This window comes from Aristolochia californica, unplaced genomic scaffold, assembly GCF_029961685.1.
Source record: "Aristolochia californica isolate CCGP_79_NKW_82.1479 unplaced genomic scaffold, dmAriCali1.0.hap1 SCAF_1, whole genome shotgun sequence".
In the NCBI taxonomy this organism is placed as follows: domain Eukaryota; kingdom Viridiplantae; phylum Streptophyta; class Magnoliopsida; order Piperales; family Aristolochiaceae; genus Aristolochia; species Aristolochia californica.
In genome coordinates, this window is record NW_027181770.1 from 6,414,495 (window position 1) to 6,440,564 (window position 26,070).

Below are 26,070 nucleotides of genomic sequence, written 5' to 3' on the forward strand. Positions count from 1 at the left end.
AGGATCCAAAATCGTCTTAAGAATTTTACAATGACATTGATCACTTCAATGAAGAGTTTCTTAATCAGTCTACAATACCTACATTGAAGAGCATACTCCCATAACCAGAAGGAGACACTAAGGAAAGGGACTAAAAAGAAAGTTTTGAGGAATTTGTCCATAAAGAAGCTCTCATCAGTAGTGGGTAGGCGGCACTCATTCCGTATCATACATTCTTGGACAAGTAAATTCTATATTAGATCGTCAGCTGGATTTGGGCACTCTGTTTCTAGACTTCTCTTATCATCCTCTAAACAGAGATTAACAGAAGGTGCTATTACTAGATAGACTTAGCGCGATCAAATGTCTGGTAGGAAGCCTAGCAATATAAAGACTGGTAATAGTAATATCTTGGGAATTATACTGTACTGTACTATCCAATGTTTTAAAAATAATAACACAAATAACCAATTTTTTAACTTAATATCACAAATACCTAAATTTGACTGGTTAACAATACATGCATACAATCAAAGATAATATGTAAACTTTGACCACATACGTGGTGCCATGTAATTATACCACATTAACATCCTAACTTTCTAACATGTCACCCACCACATTATTGGCAAGCCACATATCCCCCATGCAGGATACCATGTCATCCTGCCACATCATTAAATAAATACATAATTTTTTTTAAATTTTTAATAATTTTTTAAAGATTTTTTGAAATTAAATATTTTAAATATTCATAAAGTTTTGAAAATATTTTTAAATTTTAGAATATTTATTTTCTAAAATTATTTAAATATAAATTATTTTTTAATATTTTTAAATATAAGTTAATAAAACTTGTACCTAGAAATTATATTTTTAAACTCTAAAATAAAATTTCAATTAAAATTTTTTTAAATCTATAATAAAAGGTGTTAAATAGGTAAGAATAATTTTTTAATTAATTAATTTACGAATTTTATATTTTTTATTATAAAAAAGGTAGAAATTTTGTACCTTTACATAAGAATTTTTAAAAATAAATTATTTTTTACTAAACATTGTATCAAATTAAATAATATCTTAATTTAAAATAATTACATTGAAAATATTTTTAAAATAATTAATAATTAAATTTTATATTTTTTATTATATTAAAGTGAAGGTAATGAAATGAAATATGTAAGATTTTTTAAAACCAGAAATTAATATTTTTAATTACAAAATAATAAATCAATCATAAATAAAGGGAGAAAGGTCAAGGCTTATGTGGTATTCAATGATGTAGGATACTATACGGAGGATGACATGGCTTCTCAATGACATGGTCGATGCTGATGTGGTGTGATGACATGGCACATGTAAACAGTCAAAATTTACCTGTCACCTTTGACTGCACACATGTGAAATTGATGAATCAAAGTCTGGTATTCGTGATATTAAGTTGAAAAGTTGGTTTTATTTTTTAAAAAAATTTTAGTAAAAAAGGGTGATCAAAGTAAGGGTTTATATGGTATTCAATGATGTGGCATACTACATGGAGGATGGCATATCTTCTCAATTATGTGGTTGGTACCGATGTGGTGGGATGACATGGCAACATGTAGTAAAGCTTACATATCACCTTTGATTGTACGCATGTGAAATTGATGAATAAAATCCGAATAAGTTGAAAAGTTGGTTTTATTTAAAAAAAATTAAGTAGTAAAATAAATTTGCATAATATCTTGGTCACAAGGGAGGCAAAGAAAATGATTATGACAGGAAAGAAGAAGATGGAACAACTCAACGGTTATCTCCTACAAAAGTTCAAAAGATTGTGTTCGTGCTGCAAAACTACAAAATAGAAATGCGGTCATGGGAACTGGTAAAATCTTTACGAAACCTGAAGCTGTTACTGGTAAAATAGACCCACGTCGAAGAAGAAGACATGAGAGAAGTTGCAAACAGTCTAATGTTGGTTGATCCATCGAAGAATTGAGTTATTCAAATACGTTGTTCAGGACATCTACAAAATACTTTTTTATTTGAACAATTTTCTCTTTATTCAACAAAGAATGCATAGATTACAAACCATTCTCCTGTAGCAGCACATCAGATAATACAGAGGCCGCGGCCTCCCTCACATTGTGGGAAGTAGAAGAAGAAAAAACAAAGAACAGAGAGTGGAAACTGAAGAAGGTTTCTCAACTTCATTTACAACTGGGAAAGCAAAGGCAAAAGCTGTCCATCATCCAAGGAAAAAATTGAACGACCAGCTTAGCTAGTCTTTCGCCTACAGCACTCCAACGGACTTCAATGTCTCCGCCTTCTTCTCACTGCATCAATGTGTACAATTACAATCGATGCATAAAAATCCCATTTCAAGCAAACATAGCTTTTTATTTCTTTTACCTGGCAAAGACGTCGCCATGAATGGAATCGGGCACGATGGCCTCTTTGCGGTCCTGGATGTGCGCGACTCTCCGGAGGAAGGATTTGTTCAGGAACTTATTCGCTTCACTCAAGGCCTTGTCTGGATCGTCGGCTTCCGCCAGAGACTCTCTCCTCTTCTTGCTTATGTTAACTCCGGGATGGTGCAACAGTTGTTGTTTTGCAGTGTGGACAGCCATGGAGATTGCCGCCGCGCACAATCCCAGAACCATCGCTATTGGCGCGTATTCTCCTACGGGCACCCTGTTCAGTTCCACAGAACATTTAAAAAATCACCTCTGAACTTTGGTAAGATTAGTACCGAAGTGGTAGTTTACCGACTTATGCTTTGGACGGTGAGAGTCGACCATCTCCGACGTCCCCGTGACTGGTTTCATTTTAGGCATGGTCGATGTCGCTACCAATCGATTTCCGGCCATGCGGCTCAGAGTGGTCCTCCAGTAACCCTGCAATGTTTCGTTAAGATCTGTTTATTCGATATTTTTCAGCGTTTCCATTAATCATTTCCAATTTCCTATTCCAAAGAATTACAATGAAGCCAATCGTTTTCAGTAAGTAGAACTCACCGTGACTCTAAACGCCATGATCAAGCAAAGAATGACGGAACCAAAATCGATTTAAGAGATTTCTGAAAGAAAAGGAAGATATCATTGATCCAACTGTTATTTATATAGAATTCGAGGAACTTGGTTGCACGAATCTGTGCCACATGACACGAATTTTGCGGAGTGGCGTTCAAATCGGTACTAAGTTACAACCCGGTCAAAAACAATTTCGCACCATTGAGAAATTTGAGGAAGACACGAAAGGCCACGATATGGAGTTCAAGGTAACTGACAATCCGACTTCTGCTCAGGGATGAGTTGGGATTTTGAGTTCCATCTTTCCATTGTTGGTTGATTAACCCTTCTGAAATGTAGAATTCAGGGGAAGAAAATTACAGGGTAGGATATCTGTTTATTGATTTTATACTTCATATCCTTCTACACATTAAGAAACATAACTAAGACGAAGAAGTGATTTGAACGACAGGGCATACAGAGAATTAGAAGAAGCAGAAGAAAGATGGAAGGTAATCAGTGGGCAGCAGGGTCGACTCCGAGGGATTTAAGCGTTTCCATCTTCTTGGAGTTGGTGAGAGCAACGCGGCGGTCCCGATCAACGTCCTGAATGTGGGCTACCTTGCGGAAGAGGGACTTGTGAATGAACTTATCGACCTCGTCGAAGACGTAATCCGGGTCGTTGACTTCCGGCACCGATTCCCTCCTCTTCTTGCTCAAGAAGACGTTGGGAGAGTAGAGCAGTTCCTGCTTGGCGGTGAGGAGCCCCAGCGAGACGGACACCGTGATCAAACCCAGAGCCACGTATACCGGGAAGAATTCCCCCTTCAACATCGCCTTGGAGCTACGACCGCGGTCAGCATTCATCAAGTCTTGCGGCGTCGCGACAGAGGCTTTCATTTTAGGCGCGGTGGACTTGGTGAAGGATCGCGGACTCCCTCCAATTCGGTTCACCATTGTTCTCCAATAGGTCTACAAATATCACAAAACCCGCGATTAAATTTACAGCGTTTTACAGACATAATCTTCAAATGCAGAAACATCGAGAAGATAATAAACATAAAATTAAAAAATTAAAATACAAAAAAAAATGATAAGATTCGAAACGGAGAAGACCCCAAATTTGACGATCAGCTAATAATAAAACCAATGAAGAGAGAGAACCAACCGAGTTGGCACTCACCGGAACTCTAGACGCCATCATCAGCTAACTGAGAGCAATGAATGAAAGCAATAGAACCAGAAGCAGAGAAGTTTCAAAGTTGACACAATTGGGAGCTGGAAATGGAAGTGAACTCAGAGCAGGAAAGTCACAGAAAGTTGCCAAGCAGATGAGCGATGCTTTGCTTGAAAGTGGGGAGGAGGGGATAAGTTAGTATATATTAAAGCCCTGAGAATTTTCCAGAAGTGTTCAGTAAGTAAGATGACAGATCACTTCCACAACGTCACCATCGTCATGGAGGATCGAAGACATTAGAAGGCTCCTGAAAACGTCACAGTCACAGTAACAGATTCACAGAGGTGCTGATTATGAACTTTTTTTGGCGTCCGCAGTGGCTGTCCCCGCGGATTAGAAACCAGACTCCTGAAACAGACATAAGATATAGTTACAGAGAAGGGACTTGGCCCAGTTCACCAGTAACCAATAGCTTTCTCATTTTACTTGATTCACCGCTTGTACACTGAGAATGCTGTCGTGAAGCTTATTTTGTGAGATCAACCTTATGGTTCCTTATATGAGACTAGTGCCTCTTCTTCCCCCCTTCCCCAGTTAATTACAGAGAAGAAAGGAAGCAATTTGCCCTTTTCTGCACATTGATGGGGAATACAAGCGCGCTATGCAATAATCACCAAATTTATGAAAACCAGTCTTCAACAGGCTTATAGAAGAATCACACTCTCCGTTCTTTCTTAACCAGCAGTAACCACTGCAAGAGAGTTAGGAATTCCTCCAACTTCACTCAATTTTGAACTCATTTCTCTGCAATTTGCCCTATTTTTTTCCTATTTCAGTCATGTTCTTCATCGCTCAATCTCTTCCAACTTCTACCCTATTCCTTGGCCTCACGCTCAACCGGTTGTAATAAGCATTTGAATATTCAAAATAGCAGTAAAACTTAAGCTATGTTTCCGAATTTCAATTCTATTGAGCCATTATTTCCTCTTTGTTTCATTTTAGAGAGTGTTTTCACTTTTCATTAAGTATCTATAGCCTTTCTTTACGACCCAGAAGATCATAATACTCGTCTGGAGATCCTTTGACGCTAGAAACAATTTCCAGGTTAGGTTTCAATATTTTCATTTCACTATAATTTTTCTCATAATTAAATATTAAGCTCACATATGAGGTGTTGAAGTTTTGGATTAGAATCCAATAAAGGAACTGAAATTGGAATATCTAGCTCATACCCAAATGGATCTGTTTTTGGGTCGCCTCGAACGGGGTCGCCCAGGACTGTGTCGAACTCCTGAACATGCCTGAAAAGAGACTTGAGAATGAACCTGTCCGCCACATCAACGACCGAGTCAGTTTCAATCACCTCCGGCACCGTCTCCTTCATCTTCTTCTTCACGTACTCGTTGGGAGAGTAGAGCAGCTACTGTTTTGCGGTGAGAAGCCTCATCGTACACAGCGAAGAAATCGCCTCTCACTACCATCCTGTTCCAATTTCCCACCCGTTCAGATAATTTCGAGGGGAATTTTTAGTTCATAGACAGATAAATCACTTGGAATTGTTCCGGCTTGCGTCGATCATGTCGTGCAGTGGTGTGGCCAAAACTCTTCAATTGTAAAATCCCATCGCAAAACAAACCAGAAAATTAGTAAATACATGGAATAAAACATAAAAAATTAAAGCTACAGAGACCCACCATATATGTAATTCAACGCGAGCGTAGAAAGAGCAGAGAAGATACACACTCACAGGAAGCCATGTCTGACGGCCATAGATGTAAATCAACTCGCGCGTACAAAGAGCAGAGAAGGAGCAATAGCTCTGGAACCATGCCTGACGGGGTAAAGCGGCAGAAGGAAAGCAGAACTAATCCCCTTCAGCGGCATCTACATCCCCATCAGGAATTTTCTCAAGGAAAGAGGAAAAAGTGTCTTATGTGGAACTTCTTCATTTTAATGGGAAGTCCAAAGCCAATCGTCACAGAGAAGTTCACACTTGAAAATTCAGAGTTCAATTGCTTTCTCCCTCTATTCCTTTAGAGAGTTTTCCAAAGCCACATGTAATTCTTCGTCACAAACAACCTTTTGACGTTAGACAGAGCTTCTTTACTAGCGTATTATATAAATTTCGGGATTATTTATGTCATGCCAAATGGTCAAACAGCCAGCATGAGACAAAGCAATGAGACTCCGAATTTCCACATGAAAACCCTTCAATTCTGACAATGGGCTTAGACTTCCCACCAAATGAAGAAGCTCCACAGGGCACTATTTCTGCCCTCCCATGGGTGCTCCTGGTGGAGACGTAGAAGCTGCAAAAGGAGATGTTTGCCTGACAAACTGTACAGTATGCACTGGAGGAGAACCACAAAAAAGCCACTACAATTGCTGTCACCGTCCGCATCATCTTCCAGATCATCCTATTGAATAATTTGATTGTTAAAAAATGACTGTTTATCGTGAAACAAATCTAGGAGACTTTGGATGCACAAATAAAAGACAGTACTTTATAGATCAGTTACAGCAGGCCACATCATACATCACGTAAGAATGGACTCCAAACTAGGCCTTCCAGAATCAGGTATAAATAGTAAGTCTTCAAAAATCAGACCTGCTCACTGGGTGAGCAAAACCACCTTACGCTCATTCACAGATTAGAGAGAAAAACCTCAAATTAGACCTATTTTATTTAAAGAACCCACCCTTATAAAACCTTTTTTTTCCTTCTTAAAACCCTTGTTGAAGAAAGATGATCATTAAAAACTAGACTTCATCAAAACCTTATACTTGTACATTTAATAAGAATAATATAATAAATATTCCTTTCCAATCTAATGGAAAATAAGAAACAATCACTAAATCACAATGCGAACATAGGCCTAGGCTTAGAATTGAGTCAACTCAAGGCCAAACCTGCCTAAGATTTATTTTCAGCAGATCAAATTCGTAGTCAGACCCTCTCAATCAACACAAAGAGACCACTCAAGTCTGGATTAAATCAGAACTAACTGCTAAGCATATTTAGTGACAAATTGGTATCAGACAATGGCATCAGTGACAATGAACTAAGATATAGCAAATGAAATAGAACCATGCCGAAGACAACTCTCCAATTTATGCCCACATGTACAAGCATTGTAATTACACTCCTTCCAATGGACAAAGTAATAAAAAAATAATAAAAGAGAGATGAAATAAAATGAACGTTCTTTCAATGACAATCAGCTTGCATCAAGTTTATATACACATTCTTTTATATACAAATACATTACGCAAACACGAACCAGCTTTCAAAAGCTACAGAGCGCAAACATGATTATCAAACATCTGATAGGCACTTACCCTAGGCACCAATATATACAAAACCAAGACTCTGGCGGGAAGGGTTAATTGTAAAAAGCCGTAGGCAGCTGTTGTAAGTACAGCCAGCATGAGACAAACAATGATCCCAAAATCTATACAGTACACTGGTATAGAAAGCTCACTCCAACTTCAACAGATTTGCTTGGGATAGGGGAACCACATGTAACTCCAGGGAAACTCTCTAAGCAAGAGCAGGGACAAAGCAATGGGACTCCGAATTTCCACATGAAAACCCCTCAACTCTGACCATTGGCTTAGACTTCCCACCAAATGAAGAAGCTCCACAAGGCACTCTTTCTGCCCTCCCCATGGCCGCTCCTGATGGAGATGCAGAAGCCGCAAAAGGAGATGTTTGTCTGACAAACTGTACATCATGGACTAGTGGGTTGTTTGTGCGCACTGGTGGAGAACCGCAAAAGAAGCCTTTACAGCTGCTGCCACCATCCACATCATCTTCCAGATCATCCTACCAAATAATTTGATTGTTAAAAAAGTGACCCTTAAACGAGAACCAAATCTAGGAGACTTTGGATGCAGGTCATACCTTATTCCCAAAACAATTCAACAACTCCAACCCAGCACCTCCTCTTTGAACAAACAGGTTACTGGCATAAATAAAACAACAATCATAAGCATAACAGATCAGTTACAGCAGGCCACATTGAGTAAGAATGGAAGCCAAAACTGCGCCTTCTAATATCAGGTACAAAAAATAAGTCTTCAAAATCAGACCAGCTCACTGGGTGAGCACAACCACCTCACGCTCATTCAAAGATTAGAAAGAAAAGCACCAATTGGACACACTATCAAGTATGATAGAATGGTGACAAACATTTCTCATTGACTACTGCAACAGATAATTGTACAAGGTATTGTGCCACATATCACAGCGAATTCGCTTATGTCATTGTGATATTAAGAACAGATGGAAAATGGGAGGATGAGTACATTTCTAAGCAACACTTGCTAACAACAGGAATGAAATTAATGCCCCAACCACGTAACAGAACACAACAGTGAAACAAACATGGAAGCATTTGCTTCACTATAAACAACACAAAATATCTGCATGGGGAATACATTCCCTTGGTAAAAAAGTAATTATTTTAAGATAATAAATGCTTCGGAAAGGAAGTTCAAATAAGTGAACACAACCTGAACAGAGTACGCTAACAAACAACTAGAAATTACTTTGCTCTGGCAAATCTGTAAATACATACCTTTTAGGGATACAGCAGAATCTATTGAGATTATCCACAACATAGGGAGATCTGGAAGGTCTCAGAGGTGCAGGACAAATTATGACCTCCTCTGGACTAGGAATCACTTGATTGCCAATTTGATGCTCATTTAGTTTCACATCCAGAGCACAGTTCATCGCAGCATTGTCCAAGGCAATTTGCTCAACAGCAACAAGCCTCTTCAGGTTATCCATATCTATCCTGACAAGTAAAGGCTACAGTATTAATATGTCTATACAAGCATAGGGATGTAGAATTTTGAACCTCCCTGATTGTGGGAAGGTTAACCATATTGCCAACCTGCCGTGTGATACACAACATTTGCCAAATTTTGATCAGGAATACAACATTTCAAAGGATTTTCAGGCTCAGCAATACAATTTGCATAGAGACCTAATCATACTGAATTTTAGAAAATCAATAGTGTACTAACAGACACAGGGGACGGTCAAATTATATTGTATTGACAGATATCTGATTACCACACAGCAAACTGTGACATTCAAACCTCATATGCACAGTAAAGTAAAAACAAAAATATCCTCAAACAATGGTATGTCTAGCATGAACATAATAACTAGGAACTCAGAAGCCTGACAAACCAAAAGGCATCAGAAATTGAACACTTATACTGAGCAATCTCAAATTTTATTATAAAGGTAAAAACAAAAAGTAAACAATAATCCCAGTAAAAGACTAGAAAAAAGATCTTAAAAGGAAAAACCACGATCAGTAATTACACAAAATTAGCTTTTAAAGATAGGATTAACTAGGAAAAAATAGAAAACGGAAAAACAAAAAGAAAGTTGACAGAAACCAGAATCTTCCATTACCAATAGAAAAAAAGGTCTAGAGAGACAAAATAAAAAATAAAAAATAACGTTAAATTCCCTTTACCAAAAAAGAAAATACAGAATCATTACATCAAAACGTTAGAACACAAGAAGCAAAAAACAAATCCAGCAAAGAAAGATATATATTCCAAAGCAGATCTTGATCATAAGCAATAACGGCAAATCTGGAAACTGAGGATTCCATAAACTAATTATTGTACAGAAAACAAACTCCCCAAGTACGACTGAAGACTAGTTTTCTACATAACGAATAAACCTTTTAAAATAAAATAGCTTCTGATTCTTTACCGCAAAAAAATTATAAAATACTCTCAAAGGATAATAAAACAAACGAGAATTCCCTACTCCAGAAATCATGAAAAGATATGACCTAATCTATTAGAGGAAACCAAAAAACTCCATAACCCCCCTCCCCCTTTCTCTCTCCATCAGATTATAGACAGATGCAACCTAATCCAAAAGGAAGTAAAGCAAAGTAGAAAGAGACACAGCCCTAAGCCTACATCAGCGCGTCACTATATATAAAAGAGATGATCTTGAACCTAAATATAATATCTTAACTTATGCGAAAGACAGAGAACCAACAGAACCACCATACCACAAAACTGTAAGAAAAGGTAGTGACTAGGATCTCTTCGAAAACTAAATCGTCTCCGCTCCATCGGATCACATAGAAAAATGGCTCGCTGAAAAAGAAATCCGAACAATGAAGCTTTGAGATCGTATGTGTCAATCCAGTGCAAAATAAAGGGATAAAAAACCGAAAGAATACAGAAAAGGTTTTAAAAAAAAAATCCTCTTATTACGAGGACCAAAGAACTCCATCGATCGCACAGGCCAATGATATACAACGGATCTTGACATCCTAGACGAACATCATTACCAGAATAACTGAAAAACACGCATGAGCAAACATCAATGAAAAAAGGAGTAAAAGAAAGAAAATCAACCAAGATTATTTTAGCAGCGAAGCCGGAACGCCCTAATACTATCAAGAAAAGAAATCCGTTGAAAGAGAAAGAAAAAAAAAATGGAAACAGAGAAAAAAGAAATTTCGTAAGTCGGCATGGATGTCACTTACCGGAACTTCAAGACCACAGGATCCGAGAGAAAGATCTCCCCGCCAGAGAGAATGAGAGACAGAAAACACGAAACAGACGAGCAGGAGAAGAGAACCAGTCAAGATTTGCGAGAAAGAAGAAGGAGCACGCAGCGAGAGCCCGCCGGACACCTTCCCTTTCCCCGCCCTTTTTCACGTCCGCTCCCTTCTCCCGGAGCGCCCGATGCGACCTTGGCGGCCTTTTAACGCTTCCTCTCACTAGTAAAATCGGATCGGGCTTACCTCTTTTGGTTTTACAATAAAAAATAAAAAAATCCCATAAACGAAGAAGGCCAAGATAAAACGAAAAGAAAAACGTCACAATGCCGCTCTAATCGGGATTAAGACAAACTTAATTAAGTCATCTAATGTGGTTTCGTTTCCCGACGCTCTTTTTTACGGTTAGAGAGGCGTTTATGAGCCTGTCCCCGCTCCCAACTCCCAACTCCCTTCCCTACTTTTGTCGTGCTCGACAGCTGTAAAAAGCTAAAAACCAGTAAACCACCACTCGGATCCTCAACCGGTTCTGGACCCGCCTCGTCCCCGATCTTCTCCGTTCATTGCGCCGAACACAACTGTCACCCGGACTATTGTGCCTTGTCAGTCCTCACTTCTCGAGTCAGACCGGGTTGACTCGCCACGTGACGCAAGTCTCCTGAGGTATCGGATTCCCTCGATTTGACAACGTGTATTTATAAGCATTCAGTTTGTGCTTATCGGAATCCAAAAGATTCCGAATCTCCAAACGCCTATATAATTAATTAAAACGTTTTATTGCTTTTAATGCGAAAATAAATATATTTAGAATTTTAGAAGAAGCGAACGCGTTACACGTATTAAAGCGAAGGACGAGTCAAATGAGTCAAACTTAGCTTTTAAAATTAAAACTGGATTGATGTGCAGTTGACTAACGAGTGATTAACGGCTGGGCAGCCCATGACTCGTCACTTCAATTTCTCCATCAAAATGATACATAAATGGCGGTTGAAAGCTCTGCCTCGCTCCGCTGTCAATGTCGCTTTATTTTCAATGCGTTCACATAGCGCAGAAGAAACGAAATTGACGCGGCCGTGTTACGACTCGGGACTCGGGAGTCGGGAAGGAGAAAGCTCGAGTGAAGGACGGGTTCCGGTCGGCATCGAGTTCACGACGCTTCCTCTTGGCTGCTTTAGGGCGTCTTGTCTCTGTCGACGTCCAGAGAAAAGAGAAAAACAAAGAGTAAAAGAAGGTTGAACTGTTGGAGTAAAACCCAATCGTCGCAATGCTCGATTGTGCCAAAGCCGGCCAAAGAAGCGGTTATGTTGTAAATGAAGACAGAGACTGTATCGGTTTCAGCTCCCTTACCCAATCCAGCTTTGGTTGTTGATTTAAGTGGACTCCGATGAGTCCGATCACCCAATCGGCTTTTCTGCCGTCGCTGTTGAGGGAAACTAGTGGAGAATCTCTGCTATTTTATGTGAAACTGGAAATTTTACACATCGATGTCGCAATTCGTATGCTTCCATCTCTTGCCATGGGAGACTTTCCCATTCTCGGCTCTTGTGTTTGTCTCTCTTCGCTGGAGTCTTTCCTATACCTCTTCTCCCGCAAAACTGAACTTAAATCAATGTAATTTTCTAATGAGACTTTTGGCTTGGCCTGCTATAATCTTTAAATATTATACGAACATGCGAAATAGCTATCTCATAGGTTGAGGATTGAAGGCCTCTCTCCTTTTTCCTTCTTTAAGGTAAAAATAGAGAAAAAATGGCTGCTCCCCTTCCTTTGTTTAAAGCTTTAATTGAGCCCTAATTAAAGTTTATTAAAAAATTCGAAAATTCCAGCCTATATAAAGGTCGGCACTTGATGCATACACATTCGTTAACGTGACCCCGCATGGTTCCAAACCATTGGCTAAAGGTTGGTGGCTCGGAACGGAATATGATTCCAACCGGCTACTGGCGGTTCCACGTTATATCGCGTTCCCGCCACTCGTTTCGATATTCGACTAGCATCGGAAAGATCGAACATTTCAGGTACGATGGGTCCCATTGGAAATGACCCCACAGAATCCTCAGGTCCTGCACGCGACGCACGAGTACACGCGATCAGGTGATCTTAGCACAGGGTCCCACTCAAACTTTTTGACTCTTTTCGGATCTGGAGACTGTGAACCTTCCAAAAGAGCGAAAGTGGGCTTATGGGAGAACCAGAGAGGGGACGGAGAGAGTCCAAACCGAAGCGATAACTGCAATATTTTGTGGCATAAAGGCAATTGGAGCTGCATATAGTGAGCAAAAGTTAATCACGGGTGCCGAATTTACGAGAGATCGACTGTTCAAGGATGACGTACGCCGGCTGCATTCATCACCTTTCAGGCATTTGGTTGGAGAGGCAATGGAAACTCCTTGTGCGGAGACATCGAGGCTAACAAACTCGGAGCTATTCCTTTTTTTACCTCTCTTTTTCTGTTTTCGTCTTTTCCTCATCTTCTGTCCTCAGCGGTTGATTTAGAGCGCAGAGTTGATTATCGAAGTCGGTGAAGCGGCTTGGTACACGGTTGGACGATCGGAACCCTATTGGTTTCATTTGTATGTCTTACCTTAACCGGACATACGGTTCGAGGTGCTACAGAGTCCGAACTCTTGGTTTCTAAGGGATCCTCTGCTTCGATGGAGGATCCCTTTTTGCCGGTATTTCGAAAATTTGAGCAATTGCTGATTCTTTGATTCATCTCTTCTGGTAAACAAACGGCTGACAATGGTACCGACGCGGTTTGCGTGGCCGTATGGAGGTCGCCAGGTTTTTCTCAGCGGGTCATTCGATAGGTAATCATTTTTTGTTTTCGCGCTCTTTTTTCCTCTGTTGTCTCTGAATATTTTCTTTATTTCCAATTTACTGGAAGTTCAACTGTCCAATTTAGGTGGACTGAGCGCATACCCATGACTTTGGTTGAGAATTCCTCCACAGTTTTTCAGACAATTTGCAATCTTGCACCTGGATATCACCAGGCATGGACCAAATCTCGATTCTTCTTTACTTTCTCCTTTTATTTTACTGCCGTTGAGTGAAATTTCCGTTGGAAGTAAAAAAGAGTGCCCAGGAGCCGCTGGAAAGGAAAAATTGATGAATGTCTTTGGCATTCAAAGTATTCATGCTGAAGAAGAAGAAGAGAGAACTACTGACTGGACTCTGTCAAAGGCTTCTGATGAATTTATCTTTATTTGCGTTGTCTATAAAAATAAAAAGGCATCTATTTGGTTAAATTTTTTTAAATCGAATATATGCAAGCAATATGATAAAGGGGCTACATGATCCCACTTGATGCACTGGCTAACAAAGTTTACTAACATTTAGATTACAGATGCCAGAGGATGGCAATACTGTCTAAACAGAACCATTTTGCAGCAGTAACTTGTCTGAGGAATCCCATTTCCTAAGCAGAACACACCGGAATACAACTTGCATGCTTGGATGAAATTTTAGATTACAAATATTTGAGAGACATGCTCAAATTCAGTGATGAAAATACATATGCAAATTTATACATATCTTTTCACATCATGCTGTAGGATTTGGTTCCTTTATATGAGGCATATAGTCCAGTTATTATGATATATTTCTCAAGATAAAAATGTCAGCATTGTTGATAACGAGTGTTGTTGGATCTGGTTCTTTTTTATTCTGCTCTTACTTCAATAGATTATTAGATGATAACTAAATATTAGACTATTAGCCACCTTTGCAATCCCCCTTGGCGCCACATTGATAGAAAAATGCATGCATTTTTCATGTTCATATTTTAGGTGTGTTCTTTGGAGCTCATTTCTGGCAATTGTATGATTGATCTTTTTACTTTGATTGTATGATTTTTCTGAGAATTTACCATAATGGACTGGTTTAAAATCTGTATTTATGTCATATTGGTAACCCTGGTATTTTCATTACCCAAATATGGGTAAATGACTTATTTATAGGTACTTCTCTGTTTAGTAATTCTTGTAGTTTATAGATTTGTAATGGGTCAGGGAGTTAATAGCTTTAACTCCTAAGTCCCACTTTGTTTCTGCTTTAGGTCTAACTGGAATGCATGGGATTTTCAATCACGACATGATATTTTGATTAATTCGAACCTTCTGTTGTTGAAAGAGACAAATGAGGCATTGTTTAAAGCCAGTTTTTTTGAAACCAGAGGGGCTTAGAGTCGGCCAAAATCTCAACTACATAGCCTAAAGCAATAAATTTTATAAAGCAGTTGTGTTCACATAAAACCAAGGACTAAAATTTCAGTCTGCTAACTGATTCGAAACCAGTATTTTTTTCTCTTCCTTTTCTGAGGCGGTGGGAAAAAATTTCCTGTATAAAAGAGTACCGGTAAAGTTCAAGGGTATTTTGGTAATTTTATTAGGATATTAACATGTCTTGATGTTTTTGTTAACAAGATGTTAATTAGGGATCTCCAATGATGTAATTTTTATCATTATATTAATATGGTATTATGGCTGTAAGTGGTATAAGTGTCATAGGGGCAATATGGTCCTTTTCTTTGTAAATCACTGACGCTGTTTAATAAGAGGATTAGGGGTTGACCAGACACCCTAACAAGACTGGAATTAAATGCAGTCTCTTTCTTCCTTCTTCTCTTCTTTCTTTTCCTCTTCTCCTCTCTTTAACCTTTATTCTTCTCTTAGTTTTTATGGTATCTGAGCAGTAAGTCCACTTGAGTACCTGTCATATTTGAGCTTCATCCGTTGTTCTTCTTTAGTTTGGGAGTTCTCTTGAGCGAAAAGCTTCAATCATTTTTTGCTGATTGACCTAAAGGTAGAGTGTTTTGATCTCTTTGTGTGCAAAACCGTCAAGGTGATGGCATGTGCTGCAAATTAGGTAGCTTTATGTGTTTTTTTGCTGCAAGAGGGTTGGTTTAAGGTCTTCTCTGAGACCTGTACCTGCGCACAGCTCCAGGTGTTACTGTTTTTTTGGGTCACCGGTATTTTGTCTGTGTCTGCATGTTTGTGAGTTGGAGATCATCTTTGATGTCTTGATTAGTAAAGATTGTTCTTCTTGTGTGTGTACTGAGGTAATTGAGCCCTAGGTGTGCGCTGGTTTGAGGCCCACAGGGTGGCTGTGCAATTGTAGTGCTTGGAGTGATAAAGTGGGGTTTGGTATGCTGGATTTGGTATTGACTATTGATGATAGATTGTAATTCTTAGAGGGATATCAATGGTTGACGCAGGTGAAGTTGTTCTAAGGATCAAGTAGTTCAGATTCTAAGGACTCACACCATTCAAATAAACTCTACTAAGCTGAATGAGCAGAATTACATAAATTGGTCTAGATCTGTTAAAATATTCTTTAAGGCAAAAAGAAGGTTGAAGTTTCTCTCTCATCCTCTAATGATGTCTGGGAGATAGAGGCAACCAAGTTATGACTTGGTTAGTGAATAGTATGAAGGAAAATCTGAGTAATCAGGTTATGAGTTCTATTACATCAAATGAGATTTGAGACACACTTAACTCTTTTTTTTTTTTTAAAGAAACTAACTTGTCCAAATTTATGATTTATATGCAAAATACTTGTATGTCAAGGGGAGATAGGACAATGACACTATACTTTACATTAATGAGATGAGAGGTGTTTCGCAAGAGATCAATACATTCCATTATTTTAGTACAGATGTTGCTGAGTTTAAGAAGGAGAAAAATCAGATTCAGTTACATGATTTCTAAATGGGTTGGTGACAGAGTATGATGCTGTCCGGACCCAAATTTTGGCTGATGATGGAGATCATACATTGGAGAATGCTTATAATTGAGTTCTTCATGCTAAAGGAGAGTGAGAAATGGTATAGCTCTTAAAAAGTTATGATGCTGCCCTTAATATCTCCTCTCTTATTCCTTGGTCTGAATCTTCTAGAAGACGAAGAAGAAGAGGCATTGGAGGTATGGAATGTGGCAGTTATAGTGGTGGAAGAGGTTTGGCTAATCCTGGTGAATTGGTAGAAGGTGGAGAGGTGGTTAGTGGGGAGAATGTGGTGGGGATACCAGTATGCCCATTGGGCTCCAGTAGACCCACAATTATGGTTAAAATTATTTTTATTATATTTTTCCTGATTTTATTGGATTCGATCAGATAGTGATCTTATCTATTTTGAATTTTAAATTTAAATTCTAATTTTAGTTTATCTTTTCTAATATTATTGGATTTGATTAGATAGTGATCTTATCTATTTTGAATTTTAAATTTTAATTTTAGATATTTGAAGGCTGTAACAGGATGTTGACGTTAGCTTTGATGATGAATTTTGAAATCCCCCTGTTTCTGGCCTCTCCCTCTCTCTCTCTCTCTCTCTCTCTCTCTCTCCCCTTTGTTGTTCTTCTTCTTCCCCTTCTTCTTCTTTCTTCTCTATTATTCTTCTTCTAAATTCTTCTTCTCAATTCTCCTATTTCTGGTTCCCAATTCTTCTTCTTTCTCTCTATTTTCTTCCTTTCTCTTTCTAATTCCAGAAATTAACTAATATCCAATACGACAGTTAAAATTCACGCCTCGTCACATTCTTACATCAGAATGGGTTCTTTGAGAGTACTCAAGAGACGCTTCAGAAGATACTTCAGTAGTCAAGTCAGCTAGCAATGACCACCACTCCGACAATTTAAGCACTTCATACTCCTATAATTAATACCACAATGGCAAACTTAGGTATGTCTAAACCTCATGTATCCTCTCCTTCTTCTTGGGTGATAGACTCAGGTATGTCCTTTGTTTTTTTCACCATCTTCATCATATAAATTTGGTTGCCTTAGCCGATGGCTCTACTTCTTGTCTGAGTGAGGGGAATGTTTGCTCTTCAACTGGCTTGTTGTTAACTTCAATATTGTATGCTCCAATTTTTTTCTGTCAATTTGTTGTCTTTCAGTAAACTTACTAAGTCACTCAATTGCTTGTCACGTTCTTTCCTTCTCATGATGTGTTTCAAGATTTCCAGATAAGGAGAAAGATTGGTTCAGGGCATGAGACTGATGAGATGTATTACCTCGATGTTGTTAGTGAGAAAAAGTTTGTTGCATTGAAAGTTGCGTCTTCTCCTTACTTGTGGTATCTACACGAAAGACATCCATCAATGGTCAAGCTACATTAATTCATCCCTACCTTACCTTTAGATACATTATTTGAATGTTAGTTGTGTCAGCTAGGGAATCGCCATCAGAGTTTGTTTTTTCTAAGTAGTTGGCAGAGTCAGAGTCTATTTCGTTTTGTTCATTTTGATGTATGGTGCCTAGGGGTGGCTTCGAAATACGTTTTTAATCATACACGTTTAGTGGTTTTTTTAATAAATGTTGAAAAAATAATTTTAGTAGAAATATGTTTTTAGGGACTATTAGTGCCTCATGTTTTTTTGAAATATTTTTCTAATTGGAAATTCTTATTAAAAAAATCATATAATTTTCTAGCTAAGATTTTCCTGCGAAAATTACATAAAAATTTTTTGAATAAGTATTTGACAGTTGATGCTGTAATATTTTTAGCATGAGGCAATTTTCATAGCAATTTTGTGTTTGACATTTTATTCGATTAAAAATTTATCTATAAGTATAGTAATATATTAGATTAATTATTAATTTTTATTTATTTCCCTAGAAGAGGCAATAAAAGGTCCATTTAACTTTCCTAAGAAAATTTTAAAATATTTCTTGTAATTTTCTAGTAAGTCACTAATAGTAATAGGATTTTATATAAAGGTTTTTTTTAGAAATATGTTTCCTAAGGAAAATATTTCTAGTTTTCCCTAGAATATAAAATTTCAACCAGGGGCACTAAGGAGGCCATAGATTTATGACAAGATTCAAAAATTACAAAATAAGCTAGATACCATTTGGGGTAAAAAAGATTAATATTAGTGCGTTCTAATCCATTATCGAGATTCAATTCCGAACCTCCCCTATCATTCTTTTTATAAAATGTATGCATAATTTTATATATAATTTATTTGACATATATTTTATGTAGAGTATTAAATGTAGGTTAAGCTCGAACTCGGCTAGAGCTCGAGGTTGAACTCGGTTAAAATTATTAGGCTCGAACTTGATTACAATTTTAGGCTCGAGGCTAGGGTCGGCTCGAGCTCGAGTTTGAAATATTTAAATCAAGCTTGGTTTGAATATAGGAAGGTTTTGGATCAGCTCAATTCGATGTCACCCTTATGCCCAATTATAAGTAGAGGTCATACCTTATTATAAGTAGAGGTCATGCCCAATTATAAGTAGAGGTCATGCCCAATTATAAGTAGAGGTCATACCCAATTATAAGTAGAGGTTATGCCCAATTTTGTATTATTTTATATATAATTTATTTAACATGTATTTTTTGAAAGTTTTAAATGTATGTTGGAGCTCGAACTCGAGACATGTATTTTTTGAAAAGTTTTAAATGAATGTTGAAGCTCGAGCTCGGTTAAAATTATTGGGCTCGAGCTCGATAACAATTTTAGGCTTGAGGCTGGGTTCCACTCGAGCTCAAGTTCGGCTCAAACATAGGCAGGTTCGGGCTCGGCTTGGCTCGATGCCATCCCTAATGGTGCCCATGTCGGGTCTAGAGTTCTTTCGATTTCAAGTATTTTTAAACATTTATAGATGATTATAGTCATGTGGCTTGGGTGTATCTCCTTTGAGAGAAAACAAAAGTGTTTGATTTATTTGTCAAATTTCATGCTGAAATAAAAACTTATTTTGGTGCTTCTATCCATATCTTTCATGCCAATAATGGTTCTGAATTTGCAAACAATAAGTTCTTATTTGTTTGTGCTATGCATGGGATCACTTACTAAACATCTTGTGTATATACTCCCATGCAAAATAGGGTAGCTGAATGAAAGAATCGACATTTGCTTGAAGTTTCTCGTTTGTTGTTCCAAATGCTTGTTCCAAAGTCAGGAGATGTTGTGCTCACATTTTGATATTTGATTAACAAAATGCTGTTTTCTGTCCTAAGTAGTTGTATCCCTAAGCATGTTTTGAAACCTCGGTGTAAACTATTTGATTTACCTTCTCAAGTTTTTGGATCTGTTTGTTTTGTTTATTCTATTGGTCCTCATATTGATAAATTGTCTTCTTGGGCTGTCCGTTGTGTTTTCATTGGGTATTCTAGAAACCAGAAAAGTTATCCAGCGTTATAATCCTTGGTCTAAAAAAGTTTGTCTTTGCAAATGTGAATTTCTTTGAGAATATACCAATTTTTTTGTCTTTTGACGTCTCTCCTTCCAAAAGGGATCTATCTCTTGAGTCATCTTTACCTATTCCTGTCATAGATGTCCCAAGCATCGGCTCCACAATTCAACAACCAAAATCATTATAGGTGTATCAGAGAAAGCGTGTGTGTTTGTAGATATCACTAGTTAAGGACATGCACAAGTATCAATGGCTCCCACTCCATCATTGCCCCAACCATCAAAATCTCGTTATGTGTCTTTTGAGTCTTTTCCCCCTATATATAGATCATTTGCTTTGTCTATGTCGAGAATTTTTATTCCTACTGAAGTGCTAGATACCTTAACTTCTCTAGAGTGGAAAAAGGCCATAGTTGAGGAAATGAGTGTCTTAGTTGCTTGAAAAATGTGAGTCTTGGTTGATCTCCCCTGGGGTTGCTATGGTTGGTTGTAGATGGGTTCATACAGTTAAGTATAATGCTGATTGGATTGTGAAACAATACAAAGCATTGTTAGATGGTAAAGGATACACCCACACTTATGGTGTAGATGTCTTTGATACTTTTTCCCCTGTAGCTCGACTCAATACTGTTTGGATCTTGGCTTCTTTAGTAGTGAATAGGAGCTGGTCTTTTTACAAGCTTGATATAAAACATGCATTTTCTCTGGAGATTTGCTGGAGGAAGTGTATATGAAGCAACCTCCAGGGGATGCTGCTTAAGGGGAGACAGACAAGGTGTGCAAGCTTAAAAAAACTATATATAGTTTGAAGCAGAATCCATAGACATGGTTTGTGAAATTCAGTAAGGTGGTGATGTCATTTGGTTCATCATAAATCATTGTGACCATTCCTTGTTTATTTTGCATATGCAATTTGGTGTTGTTGGCTAGTAGTGTATGTACCTGATATTGTGTTTATTGAAGAGGATATTGAAGAGATTGAGGATGTGAAGAGGCATCACAAGCAACACTTTCAAACAAAGCACCTTGGTACACTTGAATACTTTTTTGGGAGTCAAAGTGGCCAAAAGCAAGAGGGGTATGATTCTACTTAGGGAGTATATGGTTGATATACTGAGTGAACATGGATGGATTACTGGATCCAAAACCTATAAACACACCTATGGAGATGACCTTGAGCTTGCATGAAGACAATATTCCCCTGCTTAGAGATAAAACTATGGTTAGGTGATTGGTTGGCCAATTTATATATGCTACTATTGCTAGATCAGACATATTATATGTTGTTGGAGTTGTGGATCAATTTATGAAAATTCCTAGGAAAGTGCATCTTGAGGCATCATACAAAATTTTGAGTACTTGAAAAACCCTCCTGGTGAAGGGTTGCATTATGAACTACGTAGACACTTGAATATTATAGGTTTTTTAGATGTTGACTATGCGGTATCAAAGTTAGACAAGAACTCTACTACAAGATACTGTATGCTTGTGGTAGGCATTTTTTTAAGTTGGGAGAATAAAAAGCAGAATGTAGTTGCTAGATCAAGTGTTGAAGCTGAATTTTGAGCAATGACGCATATTGTAAGTGAGCTTAGGTGGGTGAAATCCGTGTTGCAGGTTTTTGGTTTGGGCGGGAGTGGTCCAGTGGAACTTAATTGTGATAACTAGGCAACAATACTCTGTGGAACTTAATTGTGATAACCAAGCAACTATGTTCTTTGCTAGCAATCCAGTATTCCATGAGAGACCCTATTGGAAAACAATCAGGTGTATTTTGGTCATTTCACCACTTCGATAGATTCATCTTTATATGTAATCTTGTTCTACATATTGAATTTTACCTATGGTTCAAGTTTCATGTACATAGGATATATAGAATAGGAGATATAAAGAGATAAAGTTAGATTGTATAACTGGGGGCATCTTTGTAATTTGTAAAGACCCACTTAATTAAATAGAGAGGGGGAAGCTCTAATTCTGAGCTTTCCCCTATTCACTTCTCTCTCTTCCTTCTGTCCTCTCGTTTGCTTTCCAATCTTTGATTTTCACACAGTATTAGAGCAATAAATTGTTTCTAATCATCAAGTTTTGTAAGGGGCGATCTCTTGGAAGGGAGTTTTATCAATTCTCTCAGCTATTGGTTGGTAAAAATCCAAGTTTTTTCCCCTTTTTCTCTCCCATAACCCTAGGGTTACTGGTTTTATTGATCATTGAGTGATCTTTTATGATTTAATTACCCTAAAGAGGGTTTGTTTGATTCTTCTTTGGATGTGCACCATCCATACCTGCATCATTGCTTGCATCATCATCTCTTAAAGCTGATGTCAACCCTTTTTAAGGGTTATTTGGTATTATTTACTTGAAAGTTGGAGTTTATGTGTTGATTAAAGTGTTTGAAGTACTTACATCCCATTCTTGCCCTAACCCTAATTTTGCAAGTTGGTGCCAACACTGGTGATATTTTAGAAAGTACTTGGGAAGTGTGTTTAGAAGAAGGGTCACCCATCTATTGACCCCCTTTGTCCTTTTTGCAATACTGAGGCTGAAACCACCGGTCATATTCTTCTACATTGCTCCTTCTCGAGGAATGTGTGGACCTCTGTCCTCTGCAAGTTGGGGCTGCAATTCAGTATATTAGTTGATCTGATCTCCTTCAGCAAGTCGATCATTGGCTATCCCCTTCCTGGGCTCGGTAAAGTGATGATCTCCGCCTATGCCAGTTTGTATTATGGGGGTTTTGGAATGAGCGTAACCGGAGGCGTTTCGATGCTAGAAGTGAATCAAAGGTAAGAGTAGCGGACAAGGTGTTGGGGCAAATCTCCACCTGGCTCCTAACTAAGAAGTCTTTTTCCTCCTTCAGGGGTACCTCTATCCGTGATAATTGGAGCAATGTGGCAAAGATGCACTTTGGGACCAAGATTCAAGTCATGCATGAGTGGACTCCCCCGGAAGCTGGTTACTTAAAGTTGAATTTTGATGGGTCTTCTCTCGACAATTTGGGGATCGCTGGTTTTGGGGGAGTTATTTCAGATCCATCTGGCAATCATTGTTTCTCTTATGCCGGCTCGTTAGGCATTTCCTTCTTTAGTGTAGGATGCTCTTTTGTCTCGCCAGTGGAAGCAAGCCATGGATGTTGAGATGGAAGCATTGGTAGATCGAGGAACTTGACAATTATGTGAATTGCCTCCAGGGACTGCAGTTGTTGGTTGCATATGGGTGTATACAATGAAGTATAATGCTAATACATTTGTTGAGAGGTATAAAGCTCGTCTGGTGGCTAAAGGGTACACCCAAACATTTGGTGTGACCTGACTATCCTCTGTTCGTATATTGATTTCTATTGCAGTGAATCAAGGATGGTCCCTATGCCAACTAGATATAAAAAATGCTTTATTGTATGGTGATCTAGAAGAGGAAGTGTATATAGAGCAACCTTCGGGATATGTTCCTCAAGGGGAGAAACATAAAAGTTGTAGACTCAATAATGCAATCTATGGCTTGAAATGGAGTTCAAAGGCTTGGTTTGAAAAATTCAGCCAGGTGGTGATATCTATGGGGTTCTTGAGAAGCCATTTTGATAATTTCTTGTTCGTGATGAAAAGGTCATATGGGATTATTGTATTGCTGGGGTATGTTGATGATATTATTTTATTAGGCAATGATGTTTCTGGTATTGAAGAAGTTAAGTGCCACTTGGCAACACACTTCCAAACTAAAGATTTGGGGCTACTAAAATACTATCTGGGGATTGAAGTAGCAAGAAGCAATGAAGGAGTTGTCTTGACACAATGGAAATATGTAACAGATATGCTACAAGAATATGGCCTGTTAGGAGCTAAACCAGTTGATACTTCAATGGAAGTTGGCCATGATCTCCATGATGATCAGAGTGCAGAATTGAATGATAAGACAATCTATTGGAGATTAGTGAGTAAACTTATATACCCAACAATCAATAGACTTGATATCTCATTTGCAGTAAGTGTAGTGAGTCAGTTTATGGAATATCCATGCAAAGTCTACCTAGAAGCTGCACAAAATTTTTTGAGGTATCTTAAAGGGGCTCTAGGAAAGGGTCTTTTCTTTAGACCTAATGGTCATTTGAAAATTGAAACCTTCTCTTATACAGACTATGCTGGTTTTCCAAACTAGATAGGAAGTCAACTATGGGCTACTGCGTTTTCCTAGGGGTAATTTGTAAGTTGGAAAAATGAAAAGTAGAATGTTGTGGCTCGGTGTAATGTTGAAGTTGAATATAGGGCAATGACTCATACTATTAGTGAGTTGATGTGGGTGAGATTAGTCTCACAGGTGTTTGGTTTCTACTAGAATGAATCTATGACCGTGTTTTGTGATAATCAGGCAACTATCTTCATTGTGAGCAATCTAGTCTTCCATGAGAGGACAAAACACATAGAAGTTGACTGCCACTTTATCCGAGATGTCGTGATGAAGGAGTAGTCACCTTTTTTGTTTGGTTTGGAGATCAGCTTAGAGATTCTTCACTAAGGCTCTAGGAAAGCATGGATTCTGTTTTTTATGTAACAAGCTGGGCCTCTTAAACATATATGCTCTAGCTTGAGGGGTAGTGTTGGAAAACAAGTCCAGGGGTATTTTGGTCATTTCATCACTTCGGTAGATTTATCTTTATCTATAATCTTGTTCTACATATTGAATTGTACTTGTGGTTCAATTTTCATGTACATAGGATATATAAAATGGGAGATATAGGGAGATAAAGTTAGATTATATAAGTGGGAGCATTTTTCTGTCCAACCCCTCTGGCGACTATCAAGCCTAAGTCTAATAATCCAATGGAGGCCTCAAGCTCCATCAACAAATCTCCCATCTCCCTCTTTGCTCTCACATATTCCAGAAGATCTCTGAAAAAGAAACCTCCCATCACCCCCTTTGCTTTCACTTATTCTAGAAGGAAGAAAAAGAGCAAGGCCAAAAAAAATAGCCCGCCATAATCAAACACTCTTGAAAGCCCTCCATCCAATCCCCTCCCTCCAAGACCTGATTATTTGGCAAATTTCTCTCAGACTGAGGCTCAAAATGACTTCATCCAGTTCCTCAAAGATCAAGAGCACGAGTACCCTCCGTAGGAACTCACAGAGATGACAAAGTTAACGTGGGAATTCTGCAAATACTTCCATGACAATCTCCAAGGCCCAGAGGAGGATCACCACCCCCTCCCCCTCCCATGATTGTTCTCTCATGAAACGTCAGAGGAATCAGCTCGCGCTCTAAACATGCAATTATCAAGGCGGCCCTTTTTGAATGTAAGCCAAATATTGTAATATTGGTTGAAATTAAGTTACAATCTGTTGATAACTTTGTCGCTCGTGACCTTTGGTATGATTCGGACCCTGAATGGGCGCAGGTTGACACGATTGGGCATTCTGGTGGCATCCTTGTCATCTAGAACCCAAATTCAGTTGAAGCCACTCTCACTCAATTAGGCCTATTCTCTATCGGTATCCGTTTTTCAGGATCGAACCTTGGGGACATTTTGTGCCCTAGCTGGTATCTATGGACCAACCCGCCACAATGACCGTGCCTCTTTTTGGGAAGAAATCCTCCTCCTCGTCCAACTTTGGGACTTGCCTTGGCTCCTTGCCGGGGATTTCAATGCCATCCTTCAATGTTCTGAAAAATGCCCTTCCGCCATTAGAACCTCTTCCACATTGGATCTCATTAGTAGCCTTGAACTCTCTAAAATCCCACTCTTTGGAAAAAAATTCACTTGGTCAAACGGCCAGAACCCCCTGTCCTCTCCAAACTTGATAGATTCCTTGCAAGTGATGAGTGGTTCCATCTTTTCCCTAACACATCGGGCCAAGTCCTCAATAAAATTGGCTCCGATCATTGGTCTATTCTAATCAATACACACCCCCCAGGTTGGGGTCGATCTCCGTTTCGATTTGAGAACTCTTGGATCCTGGTTGAATCCTTCAATTCCGATCTTGCTGTATGGTGGCAAGAACTCTCTCATCACCCTAACCTGGGTTGGACACTCCCCCTTAAACTTAAAGCCTTGAAGGTGAAGATCTGCACATGGTCTCTCAACAACCATGCTACTGCTGCCTCTCGGAAAAATTCGATCTACCGCCGCTTATCTGAGTTTGATCTCCTCGAAGAGCAAAGGTTCCTGTCTTCTTGTGATTTACTTCTTAGAACTTAATTGAATCTTGAGTTTTCAAATCTTCTTCGTAATGATACCATGCA

The 26,070-nt window shown here is 38.5% G+C and overlaps 4 protein-coding genes across 7 annotated transcripts in view; 1 reads left to right on the plus strand and 3 right to left on the minus strand.

Moving 5' to 3' along the window:
• Positions 1 to 2,251: 2,251 nt before the first annotated feature.
• On the minus strand, positions 2,252 to 2,993 carry LOC137945318 (uncharacterized). Its single transcript, XM_068791162.1, has 4 exons — positions 2,976 to 2,993; positions 2,731 to 2,855; positions 2,371 to 2,652; positions 2,252 to 2,294 (listed from the first exon to the last, which is right to left on the minus strand). The coding sequence occupies exons 1-4, from the start codon at positions 2,991 to 2,993 to the stop codon at positions 2,252 to 2,254; spliced, it is 468 nt and encodes a 155-aa protein (XP_068647263.1).
• A 353-nt stretch (positions 2,994 to 3,346) lies between these two features.
• LOC137959673 (uncharacterized) lies at positions 3,347 to 4,335 on the minus strand. The gene is made up of 2 exons (XM_068807011.1): positions 4,153 to 4,335; positions 3,347 to 3,941 (listed from the first exon to the last, which is right to left on the minus strand). The coding sequence occupies exons 1-2, from the start codon at positions 4,171 to 4,173 to the stop codon at positions 3,486 to 3,488; spliced, it is 477 nt and encodes a 158-aa protein (XP_068663112.1). The 5' UTR covers positions 4,174 to 4,335; the 3' UTR covers positions 3,347 to 3,485.
• Positions 4,336 to 7,333: 2,998 nt separating this feature from the next.
• On the minus strand, positions 7,334 to 10,911 carry LOC137957719 (uncharacterized). 2 transcript variants are annotated; one of them, XM_068805169.1, is made up of 4 exons: positions 10,683 to 10,911; positions 8,727 to 8,943; positions 8,051 to 8,111; positions 7,334 to 7,972 (listed from the first exon to the last, which is right to left on the minus strand). In XM_068805169.1, exons 2-4 carry the CDS (start codon positions 8,939 to 8,941, stop codon positions 7,688 to 7,690), a joined length of 561 nt encoding a protein of 186 aa, XP_068661270.1. In that variant the 5' UTR covers positions 8,942 to 8,943; positions 10,683 to 10,911; the 3' UTR covers positions 7,334 to 7,687. The 2 variants fall into 2 exon arrangements, with proteins under 2 accessions (XP_068661270.1, XP_068661269.1); XM_068805168.1 differs by having other exon boundaries at positions 8,727 to 8,948; positions 10,683 to 10,910.
• A 1,967-nt stretch (positions 10,912 to 12,878) lies between these two features.
• Positions 12,879 to 26,070, plus strand: part of LOC137944140 (sucrose nonfermenting 4-like protein) — a 41,125-nt gene continuing 27,933 nt past the window's right edge. For all 3 annotated transcript variants that reach the window (XR_011110791.1, XM_068789691.1, XM_068789701.1), the window contains exons 1-2: positions 12,879 to 13,507; positions 13,603 to 13,690. Coding sequence is in view for 2 of the 3 variants with exons in the window: in XM_068789691.1 (XP_068645792.1) it covers positions 13,440 to 13,507; positions 13,603 to 13,690 (156 nt within the window). In the remaining variant the exon portion in view is untranslated. The remainder of the gene's footprint in view (positions 13,508 to 13,602; positions 13,691 to 26,070) is intronic.